A 13012-nucleotide genomic window follows, 5' to 3' on the forward strand; every position below is an offset into this window, starting at 1 on the left:
CGACTGGGATTTCGAAGGAATCTTCTCACTCAACTGCAAAGTCTACCATAGTAACCCTAAAGCTGGTAAGAAGAACCTCTCAGTAACCCGATCTCGCCGAATTTTACCGAGAATTTTTATGGGGCTGCTTAATGGCGTTTTAATTGCGTGGCCTCGCTGCCTCGGTTGATTAAGCAGTAAATTCACGTATTCATAAAACACTGTGGTTTACAAATGTACGACGCGTGTACGTATACGTGTACATACGTAAACATATACGTGTTTTGTGCAACTTTTATCCCGCCGCTTGGTTTCTCTTCACTGCGCATCACTCCTTTTATTATCCGTCTTCCTTCTTTTTTCTCGACTTCCAGACCTCACGTCGCGAATTATACGCACCACGGCGTCATTTCGATCCTCAGCATGTCGCACTTGATCGAGGAAAATCGCCTTTACGCGTTTTATGACGCGTCGCGTGAATCACTCTACACATCAGACGACGTATCATTCGCACAGTGCGTTTAAAAATGATATAACGCAGTAATTAATCGAAGATACGCTTTCATCGAAATGGACATTAACGGTCAGCGCGATCGCGTTCGCCGAAAATTCTATACGCCAGTCGGTGAAGACTAATGAAAAGTAGCAGCCAAGTTTAATCTTAATTTAACGCTCGTTAAATGAACGGCATGCAACTTCCTTATCCGTACGGTAAGATATCAAGAATGAAAAGAGACATACATGGTGGAAGTGGATTTCAAATTTATCTTTCGTATTTATTTCATGTTACAACAGCAACAGCGTTGCGCGGTCCAGATTGGTTACGTTTGTCCCTTTCTACAGTATACACACAACTTATAGGATGTAACGTAGATAAAGATAAAAAATATAGTTGACTGCGGTAGCGCTAAGCCGTCATCGATGCAACCGGCCCCAAGATTGCTAGCTACTTTTAATGAGATGGATGCGGTTGCAGATATGCGATATCTGCGCGATAAATCACCACTGATTCTATCTCGGCTGAGCATCAATACTGTTACTCGCGATGTCGTCCGTTCGTCATTAACTCGATCGCGAGAGCATGCCGTCGCACAAATTTGAGAGAGAAGAGAGAGAGAGAGAGAGAGAGAGAGAGAGAGAGAGAGAGAAAGAAACTTCTTCTTTTAAAAGCTTGGCATGGTGCTCGAAAATGAAGGAGGCGTGTGAACGAGAGAACCAGCTTCGTAAAGCAGAAGAAGAAGAAGAAGAACATGACGAAGAAGAAGAAGATGAAGAGCAAAACGGGGATGAGAGAGGTGTGTCCGCAGCGGCTACCTGCAAAACCACTCTCAGACGAGCTATATATCGCGGTCCCTCCCCCGCGCGGTATCGCTTTAATTTTAAATTAAAATTCATGAACGGGTTATTACCTTTTTGTCGGATCAGGTTACGCACTTTTTCGGGGCCAAGCCGTTGCGATTCTCCCTGGCCGCGACTTCGCGGCTGTTACCCTCGGTCGGCGTGCCTCTCGGTAGCTTCAAGGACGTTTATTTAATAAAACGTCATCGGCGCGACTAGATGCTCGTCGGTAATTATAAATCCTCGTTACGCCGCGAAAAATATTGAGTATCCCATAGATTATACAGCACTATCGAAGCTGTTGCTTCACATGATGGAACATTGCTATATATTATAAAATAAAAATTTCACATCATCTTCTCTTCATTTTTGTATACCACGTATAAAGTTTATTTATTTTATGAAATATTTTTTAATCTCATAAAATTATCTAAAATTTTATGTCATGTCAAGATAATTATGTATAATAAAAAATATAGTATACAAATTTTATTTTTACTCATTTTCACTCGTAATTTATGTTATCTCTTGTCCTACAAATTTCTCTTAATATGTACATGTCAAATTTTTTTTGATAGTTAGATTTCGTTCTTGGTATTGTTGTTATCTTCGCATAAATTATATAAAAGAATTTCTAACACGAGAAAACAGAGAGTTGCACGAAAGAATAGCAGCGCGACTGTGATTTCGACCGATCTCAAAATTATACTTACGGAGTTCTAAAGTTAAACGGGTCGGCATGTGCTCTAATAAAGCTAGGAAGAAATTGCCCTTTTTCGCGTAAAAACCACCTTCGATGATCGAAGGACGACACTTCGAGGTGGCCTTGGTCTTTCGACTAACCCGAAATTATTGTTCTCTCCGTGCTGGAGATGATTCTTCGAATGCCAAGGACGCTTTTAACGCGATCCTCTTACCCGACACTTACCGAACCTAAAATTATTGTAAAGATTATTGGAGCGATCTTTTGAGTAACCGCAGTTTGTGGCGCAACGTCTACAAGTTGTGATACATCTAGTAACTGATAATGGTCCAATCTACGCCACCTTCATTTACATGAAACTACAGATATAGTGTTAACGGCAAACGATAAACGATAATGTAACGGAAGCTCAATAAGGAATAATCACACATAATCACTTTCTTGATATTTATAGACACAATAGTATATATTTATATCCTAATTGTAGATTTTATTCAGTGCGCGAGAACTAAGCCAAACTATTGAAGTTACTTCTTTTAGTTCTAAGTCAAACAGCTTATCGAATATTGTCATAATTGAAGAACTGAGTAAATATAACAGTACACGATATTTGAGTGAGCAAAATAAGAAAGAAATTTCTTTATTTATCTTTATATATCTTTATTCGTTATTCTTTTGATAAATGATTTTTCGAATTTAAGCAATGATGTACACGTGCGTGTGAAAAATTAAAATAAATTCTTGAATAATTGCCTAGTATGTCTTATAGATTTGTAACTTAATTGTAGTAACATACTATCTCCATCCACTTGGCTCTTCCACTCTTAAGATTAGATTATCTTGTTTTTACGCGATAAGCATTAATGCTCGTGCATCGTATTAAATAGCGCATCGTAAAATGCACTTTACCCCGCGTGATTATTAATTTTTTTTCACTCCGGTAAAATAATCTCCCTACACAAATCCCGTAGTCGACGAGTTACGAACAAGATCGTTGTATCTCGCGAGAATACCCGTGAACTGCGTGTTCAGCAGGACGTAGAGTACCACATCATTAATTAGGAGCACGCTCAACTCCCTGCGACTCGAGGATTCATTTGGGCCCAGTAATGAAATTCGAGCAACATGCAACCCAGCGTACTGAGCAACGGTAGTAAGCTCTGCTTCGTATATAAATAAAGTATATTAAAACATCTCGCCAGGAACACAAGAGAACTTTTTTTTTTTTTAAATCAATTGCAATTTGTAAATCATTGTTATTCAAGATAAATCAATATCGTAAGTAGTTATTACTATTACGAAAAAAGAAACCGAAAAATCAAATAATTTCTTGATGTCTTTTTTTTCTTCAGTATGGCGATATCATGTATGAGTATATGTATAAAGAAAGTATGTGTGTGTGTGTGTGTGTGTGTGTGTGTGTGTGTGTGTGTGTGTGTGTAAAGAAAGACTCAAATTTCAGAAGATATGTATATTTTTAAATTCTTCATATATATATATATATATATCGATGTGTAGATATATTATTAATGTAATTATTTTATTAATATTAATTAATTACACTACAAAATTTGAATAATCATTTGCATAACAGAATTCTTAAAAAGAATAAAATAAAGATATCAAGATTATAAAATCAATTTCTCGATATTCTTTATAGAGATATATTATTTTTGTATGCAGTTTTATAAGTTAGTGTACGATACAGATATATATGTGCACAAAAGAAAAAGAAGACGAAAAAGAAGAATTATTGAAAAGATTTTAATTAAGCATTTATTTTAAATTAGCATAACTGACACTTTCTAACATAGTTATTTACAATCCTTCGTTGTTTATCTCGGTTTTTCTATTATTAAAAATATATCATCCACCAGGTCATCATAAACGTTCAACGACAATATATTGCGAGGTGTACATAACAAGGATGTTCAATAAGGACTACACCCTAAGCCGTGACAGGTTTTGAGACGCACATCCATCGCACTGAAAAACGTTTATTTGCATACCTATCGATTACGGTGCAATTTGAGAGAATATATGGCGTACACGTCCGAGGTGTCCGCATAATACAGATGCCACAAAGTGAAACCCACGGCATGGCAAGCAAGATAGGCGGTATATGTACGCAGGGGCGGATTTAAATAAAATAATGCCCCAGGCTCATTATACCTGCTATTGTTTTTTGTCGATCAATGACTCAGTATTAATATGCTTATTATGTTGTAAAGGAACATGTTCCAGAGGGTAAATAAAGAAAAATATTAATAACTTTATTGTCTTGCTTTATTTAATAGAAAGTTATTCCCCTTAGGAAGACGAATTTCTACAACTAGTTTTAAATAAAATTTAAAACTTTCATGTAAAAAATGATTTTATATATATATATATATATACATAAAAATTTAACTATCTAAAGACATTATAATATTCTATAATAAATTCTTTTACTAAAAAAAGGTTAATAAAACTGCTATTTAATAAAATTAATGCATTTACCAACGTTACTTGTTAATAATAAATAAATAATATTACGTATATATCATTCGTCTCTTATAGAATGTATGCCAGAATTCTTGTAAAACGATAAATGAAAATTGTTCAGAGATTAAATCCTAAAACAATGGAAAAGTAATCCACAAGCTGGAAAAACATCATCGCCTCTGATAATAGAAAGAGAATTTAGGAATTCTCGTAAGATATATTTATCTTTCTCAAGTATGGTGTGTCTCTAACTTCGTACCTCATGGTGCGGCACCTAATCCAGCGCTGGCGATGTGGAAACTCGTTTCCACGCAGCACAGTGCTCGGCTAGACATGCGTGGGCGTGCGTAACATAGCATAACGCGAACGCACGCGTAATATAAGAGGGAGGCGGAATGGCAGCCGGGCATTTCCAGATAATGAGCGGCACTTAGGCCCGCGTGGGTGGCTGAAAATAGCCCTGTACGAACGATACGAACCATCGTGTGGCTTGTAATTCGAACCTCGGTCAGGTGCGCCGGGTCGATTACCTTAATTCTCGAAACTCGTTCTCTTCTCGATTTACAGGCGCTTCTAGAGGAGGAAGCATTATATCCCGTTCAAACGACTTCAGCACCACCTCTTCGTCGGACGCTAGTGCGAAATTGCTCACTTAACTTTCAGTTTGCAGTTATAAAGTTGAAATATTGCATTTAAGCGCATATTGTTCGCAATTATACTTGCCATTTTATTTAAATTCGTCTGGACTTTTCGCCTGAAAGTCTATTACCGCTAATAAAACGATCGTAAAGATCGCTTGAGGAAAGGTTGTATATTGATTTAAATCTCTGTTAATTCACAAAGCTATTATCGTTTTTCTTGAAGGCATTAACGGGATCCGTTTGTTTAAAAATTATTATCAAAGTTCATATTTTTGCAGATTACTTTCAAAATTGTTACTTTCTTAGCCTGTGCTAAAATAGTTCATCTTTTCATAAAAAAATATTACATTCCATTTTAAGAAAGCAATATTCTGCAAGATTTTGCAATATTCTGCAAGATTTATTAAATTATAATAAATTAGTATTTTTTAACAATAAATTTCATATAGACAAAGTCGCTTGTTACATTTATAAAAGATAAAACTTGCAAAAAAACGAAGGGCTATCACTTGATGTAATCGTGGGACAGAGATCCCAAAATTATTATAAAATTTATATGAAATCTCGATGATAATCCGATAATTATATGCAACTACGAGAAATAATTAGATAAAAATATTAGATGAAATCAATTATTTTATCAAATAACATACATAGTGAAGAAAATTATTTATCATGAGATAAAATCGTATGAAATCAAATGAAATCATGTATTCTGTAGGACAATATTTCAACTAGTGGTTATCACCTAGCAAAAAAATTTCCCGTTGAGAGTATACACCGTTAAACTCGTCAACAGGTCACAGCAATCAATTTAAACAGAAGCGAACACACGCTAGACAACGTAACGATGCGTTCTTCTCTTCGCCCCTGCCATTAGCCATACCGACCATTAAGCATCTTCGCCGCGTGCTCTAGGAGGGAATAATAACTGAACGCGCCGTCAGCGCGAGTCCCTGCAAAGAGAGAGCTTGTTAAAGCTTTAGTTAATCACGGCTCGGACATCGGTCACACGTTGTCGTGCTTAATTCTCGAAGTACGCCGTTCCTCGCGCCTTGTCGTATCTCTCTTCGTCGTATCTCTCTCGCGTGGTCTCACGCCATCTTCCATCCGTTCTCTATCACCGTCGGAACCTCATCCTGTCTTCTCCTTCCCCTCTCTCTCCCCTGCTCATTGGACATCCCACGTAGATGTATCTTGGTCTCCGTATCGCAGAGCTGAAAACTCAATTACTGCTTAATGAATTGGCACGAAGACCTCTCTGGCACGAAGCAAGCCAACAGACTTCATTCGAACGAGGTTCCAACACGGCCCACCAGTAACGAGCCGCATGGTAACCCGTGCAACCCGCACGTACATACGTCAGGGGGGCCGAAGAGATACGGAGCCTAAGATACGAAGATATTCTCGAGAATCGATTCTCCTTCGCAGCCACGATCGGTTAAACGTGCACCATATCGATCAATCGCATGCTCGTTTCTTAGCGTAAACAGTTGATCGATCGATACCGCGAGATTCATGCGTGATTCCGTAATCGGCGATTTTCCTGATCCGAGATCGGCACCGAGAGAAGTACCGATCGCGAATGCACAGTTTCAAATTTGATGAAAGATACTACATACGTGATGGGCGGGATTGAAAAAGTTCAACGTGCGCGCCGCTCGAGATAATCGCGGGTACGTGTGTAAGATTTAATGAATAAACCTTTCAGTATGCCTGCGAAAGGCCATTGGCTCGAACTTCCGGTAATGAAATCGGGCAAACGCCCGAAACTTGATCAAAAATCAGGCGTTCGTATTTCGTGTAACATAACATTCAAAATTTAGCAAATAAAAGAAAAAAGCAACTTAATTATTGTCTATTTTAAATTGATCTATTTTTAAAAATTTTAAGAAGTACGTATGTAAAAATGTAATTAAGTTTTATGTAAATAAGCATTTTTTAAGGATGTATATGTCAACTTATTACCAAAACTATAAAAACAAAGATTATTATTATTATATCTGAATCTATTATTATATCTGAATATCTGTATAAAATTTAAGCAATAATTTAAGAAATAATACCCTTTTTAGTTTAAGAATTTTAATTTTTTATTTAACTTGATTTTTATGTAACATCGTGTTTTTTATATTACTTATTTTTTGCTTTTTTTTACTTATTTTTACTTTAATGAGGAAATAGCATGACGAATTAAATTTAATTTTTCATACATACTAATAAGATTCCAATAAATATTCGTGCAAAAGTTCATTTAGATCCATTAACTCGCTTAAAAGTTCTAAAACTATAGCAAAATATGGTAATACGCTACATAATAAGTCATTAAAAGTCAAATAATTTATTATTTTGTTTTTTGCAGTCGAGACATACTTACGATAAAGTTTTTTTTACTGATATTGGATCTTGTACGTGCAGCCAAAATTTCCTTAATTGATTATTCTCTGATCATTTAATTATTCTTTTTACATTCGAGATGAGCATTCAAAACAAAAGTCTTGTAGAGAGATAACTTCATTAAGCACGAGTGGCAGGAGGACTACTCAGAATAATACTTATCTTGCCATGAAAGGTAGTGACTGTAACGAACAAGCAAAGTTTTAATGAAAAACACGGCATGGATCATTAGCGCTGAACAATATTTACGAGCACCGAGCGCGTGAATGGCTTAGATTCCGACGTATAAACCAAGGATATAAAAATTTTTCTGAATCAGCTTTCGCGCGCACATCGTCTTGTCTACTTGCTAATGGGTCATCAAGCTTTCCTCCTTCTCTTTTTTTTTTTTTGAACTTGTACGAGCCGAAGTAAAGGAGGATTTCACGAGCGATGTCGTGCATGCCCATTGGCCGAGCTCGTGAAAGTAGGGGCGCAATTAAAAATGATCGTGTAGGAATCGTACGATACGCAATTTGGCGCTAAGTCCATGAAATACAGGCGACGTTAATCGCTCGCGCTACCTGGCGCACGATCATAAACGTAAGACGTAAACGCGCTAGGAATGCTACGTTTATCCCACATGCTTTGACGAGGCTCATTTCGAGAGGGGGCGGAGAAGACAACCGACGAAGTTGAAGTGATCTCTCGAAACCGCCTCGTTAACCATCGTTAGTAATATTAAGCTCGACGAAAGAAAATTCTTGTGGAAATTAAAATATTTATCTTTGAGATTAAATTAACGTCAAGTTGGCTTTTTGTATGTTATATATATTTGTATGTTAGGTTACGTGTATAATATAGTATGTTATATTCGTGATTTTTTTTTTTTTAGATGCAACCACCCACGTAACGATCTCGATGCCCGGTGAAGCGACGTCGCGTCAAGAAAGTTTAACGTCTGCATACGCAATGTGTACACAATACAATTAAAAAAAAATCTGTCTCTATTTACTCTCGAATAAATGCATAATTGATAATCTCTATTTAATTTTATTCTATCATTTTGTACAAAATTGTACAACTTAAATAATTTGTATCTATAATATAAAGGACATTATAAACTATATGTAACTGCTATAATTCAATAAATTTTAAATAATTTCTCTAAAATGTACTGAGTAATGAATTCATTCAATTCTGATATAACCTCAACAAAATAAACTTTTTTTTATACCTTTTTTAATATTACCAATTTTTAATCGTGGGAAGAATCGTCAGTGGTTCACAAACATGAAAATAATTATCATAACAATCGGCAAACAATTATTAGCAAACCTGGAAAAAATTCTAAGAGAACCGAGGAAAGAATACTTTGGAAGAAACCGTGAATAAGTTGCTAAAACTTCGATCATCACCACGGATTGCCAAATAATCTGTTAAATGTTTCGCGAATGTCCACGGAATTACCAGTAAGTAGATATGCCACAAAAGAATGGAGAAAAAAAAGGGAATCCCGGAAACGGGAAGACCGGGAAACACGTTGCAGCAAAAATGAGACATAGCTAGTTTCTTCCTTGCAAAGAACACGCTTCCTGTTGCACCGCGCGGATTTATTTTTCGGCGAAGCGAAATTAAATTTTATGTCCAAACAGTAATAACAAGGCCACCGAGAAACGTGAGAACGAAGAAGAAAAAGAGGAAATTACTGCGAGATGATAATTTCACCAGGTAAAAAGAAGAATAGCACCTCGTATTTGAGCTTTTTTTTATCATGTAGTTGATTGTCTCACGATAATTACTACTTAATTCCTACGATAGCAAAAAAAATAATGAATATAATATTTTCTAAAATTGTACAAAATAAAGCAAGTAAAACATAAAGATAGATATACGACATTCAATCTGTTAAGGTATCGCTTATAAATTCGCGAATTGAAAAACAATGTTTGAAGAAACGAAGAGAACAGGAGATATTGCTTTGTCAAGAAAGGTATAGGATATTCCTTGCGAGAGCATGTCGAGGTGTCCGTGGCTATCGCGTGGGCGGGCACATCGATAGAGCCTACATGCTCCTCGGCATGTGCAAACCAGACTTGGTGGTTGCTCGACTTTTTCGATTACCTCTCTGCCTTTTTTATTTGCCGCCGCGTCAGACCAGCACGATGGAGTCGCTAAGAGAAAACGAGAGAAAGAAAGAAAAAAAGAGACAGAGATGTGATGTTCGGCGCGTGGGAGGAACGCATTTCGTTCGTCCACTTCGTTGTGTTGGAGAATCGAATTTTAATAGCCTGGATGCCTTCGACGATCCTGATCGATCGCGCAATTCCCACCGCAAAAGAATGCGAGCGACGACGATAAATAATTATGGATCCAAATATGTATAAGGAACGTTGAATTCGTGCTTGTAAATATTGAAAAAAAAAATGTTATTTGAGAATTAATGAGAATTTTATACTGTTCTTAGTAGCACGCACTTAAATTCATAATATCAAATTATATCTACAATAATTTGAGTTATTTTTAATCACTTCTATAGGTCGCTGATCTTATCAATATACCATTAATTTAACTAAAACAATAAAATTAAATAATTTAATTTAAAATGTAAATGTAATGTTAAATTTGAATTAATTTAATTCATAATTTACTATATTAATATACATATTTTACATAAGAAGAAGAAGAATATACACGTTATTTACTTTGAAACTAAAGAAAGTGATTTATTTTTGACACGAAAAATAAAAATGACACAAAGTTATTTTTTTAACTCAAAGTTATCATTGCTCGTTTAATATCAAATGTGATAAAACGTAATAAAATACTAGTTTAAAGTCGGTAAATTAAAAACACAATTCTTTTGAACTTAAAGTCTCTCTAAAATCTACAAAACAAAGAGAATTATTGCGTATTATCCTTATGAAGACACACGAAATTTTAATTAAGTTTTTTAATTGATATAAAATTAGCACACAACATTACATGCAGGCGCGGAGATTAATTCAAGCGAATAAATACGCGATTTCGATCGATAATTACCATCGACGTAACGGACATTGTCTTAAAAATTACCCTTCATTCCCCAACAAGATACGCTAATGGAAACGCACCTGCTCGCGAATATTGGCTTCCACGAAGACCCCCGGCTTCGACGAAATCGCATCGCGGAAGGTTCAAGGCACTCCGCCCGTAGATTATGCACGCCTGTCCTCCTACTCCTCCCGAATGGCGAAGTGGAGCATCGACTGTACCCGCGGTATGAATATGCAACGCGCGTAAGCACAAGCGTGTTAAACCTCATCTACAGTTGAGAGCACTCAGGATAAGCTCACATAACATGCAAATCTACTTGTTTCTTTTTAAGTCGTTCCCTGATATATTACATATAACAGTCAGTTATTATTGTCAGTGACAATAATAACGTATGTAAAAAATTATATTCCTATACGGATACTATCCATATTAATTAAAATAAACGAATTATACAATTAAGAATATGATAATATTACTTACATACAAATATGAAATTGTAGTGGTCGTAGAATCTTAAGTCGTAAAAAATTAAGCAATCATAGTCAAATGTGAGAAGAATAATCGGCTATGATTGATCAATTTTTTACGACTTAAGACTCTACGACTGCTACAATTTCTATTGTAGATCTCACATAAGATTTAAAAATCATCAACAAATAAATTCACAAACGATACTAAAGGCTCGTGACAATATTTAAGAAAAAGTACAAGCATAAAGAACCCTTTAAACATGTACCAGAAAGCGATTCGAATCTCACGTGCATCGGGACTCACCTCAACATCCGCATTAGACATCCTCTGCGAAAAATGTACGCGTGCTCGAATGTGGAAGCGGCTTGAAGACGCGCTCACACACGCGTGCGGCGCGGCGGCGCGGTGACGAATGCTTGCTGGGTATTACATCGGTAAGCACGCGTGTAAAATCGTACGTGCGATACACGTGCGTGTCGAGGGTGAGGCTCATGTGGGTGACTCTCTCCGTTCCGCCCACGCACTACGTTCGCTTCTTGCTCACGTGCGACGACTGTACCTCGAATGGCAATAAATATCAATGAACTCTCTTCGTACCTGTCTCGCGTTAATTACCCGAGACCATTTCTTACTCACGAGACCTAAAAAACCCTCAAGAAAAATAAAGGTCCTCTTAATTACACGTAGCAGACGTCCCATCTCGGCGCTTTCATTCAAGTTCTGGCTCGGAGGAGTATTAAAAGAAGGCTTTCGGATTTTAATCCCGTTAATGGCTATAAACATCATATTAATAAGATAAAGTGTGCTTTAGCGGATGTATCTGTCACTCGAAATCTCGATAGCAAAAAATCGCGTAATTTAATCCAGTAAATTAATTTTAATCCGGTAGTTCGTTAACGCAGGATTTTATAAGTAAAGACACTAGGAGTGCAGTTTTAATTAAAAGCTGTAAAGAACGCTGTTAGAATCTTAGAAGCATGCGAATGATTGGAATGCGCAGCAGGTAGTGCTTGATGTATTTTCCATTAATTGTTCATATAAAAATTAGATATATAGATATACCATAAATATATGCACACTATAAATATAATAATGCATAAATATATTAGCATTGAATTAATATTTTATATGAGAAAAAGTATATATATTGTAATTTACTTCTAAAATCGCAGTAAAAAGAAAGTAATTAATTACGCTGTTAAAAATGTCATGAAATTTAATATATTATACTTTTAAATTATACAATTCGAACTTAATTTCATGACATTACATTATAAATTTAATGTATTTACAACTGAAAAGTATATATATTTGTGTACATGTACATGAAATTTAATTTAAATATATTTAATGTACACGTTCATTACATTTAAGTATCTACTGTAACTTAATTTTCAGTTAAATCATTCATTATTTTTAATTTCGTTCATAACCACGAGCTTCATTTACATGTAAAGGAAGTTCGTGGTTACATTTCTAACAGTGTAATAAGAGAAAGAATGCAAAAAAAATTACGTAGACAAAAATGAAACCGCAGAATAATATAGAAAATAGATAAGTATATTGACACCATGACTATATGCGCCTTTTATGCGTTGACAATTCTCTTACTCGCATAAATTTACTTCGCCAGATAGGTCCCAATGTTCAAACATTTGCTTAAATTTCTATTGTGTATATTTAATCTTATAACAGCTTTTTCCTTTGATATTTAATTTATATGTGTTCACTATATCATTCAGGTAACAAACAAAATTATTTTGCACATTATATAAAAACGCTAAATGAAAACGTCTAATCAAAAAATAAATAAAAAAACTTAAGATAACATAGAAATTTAACATAATAAAACATGATTTTTATTTTTAATTTTTTCGGATAGAATATAATTTAGAAAATGCACTTATAAATTTTGACGTTGTTAAAATGTCAAAAATTCAGTATATATATATATATATATATATATATATATATATATACAAAT

At 35.3% G+C, this 13012-nt stretch overlaps 1 protein-coding gene across 1 annotated transcript in view; it reads left to right on the top strand.

Annotated features, from left to right (window-relative positions):
* The first annotated feature begins 1168 nt into the window (after positions 1 to 1168).
* The window catches only part of LOC108686499, a 101963-nt gene continuing 90119 nt past the window's right edge, over positions 1169 to 13012 (top strand). Inside the window, exon 1 of the mRNA XM_018191838.1 lies at positions 1169 to 1344. Coding sequence (XP_018047327.1) covers positions 1169 to 1344 — 176 coding nt within the window. The remainder of the gene's footprint in view (positions 1345 to 13012) is intronic.

The sequence above is a fragment of the Atta colombica genome, unplaced genomic scaffold (genome assembly GCF_001594045.1).
Source record: "Atta colombica isolate Treedump-2 unplaced genomic scaffold, Acol1.0 scaffold187, whole genome shotgun sequence".
In the NCBI taxonomy this organism is placed as follows: domain Eukaryota; kingdom Metazoa; phylum Arthropoda; class Insecta; order Hymenoptera; family Formicidae; genus Atta; species Atta colombica.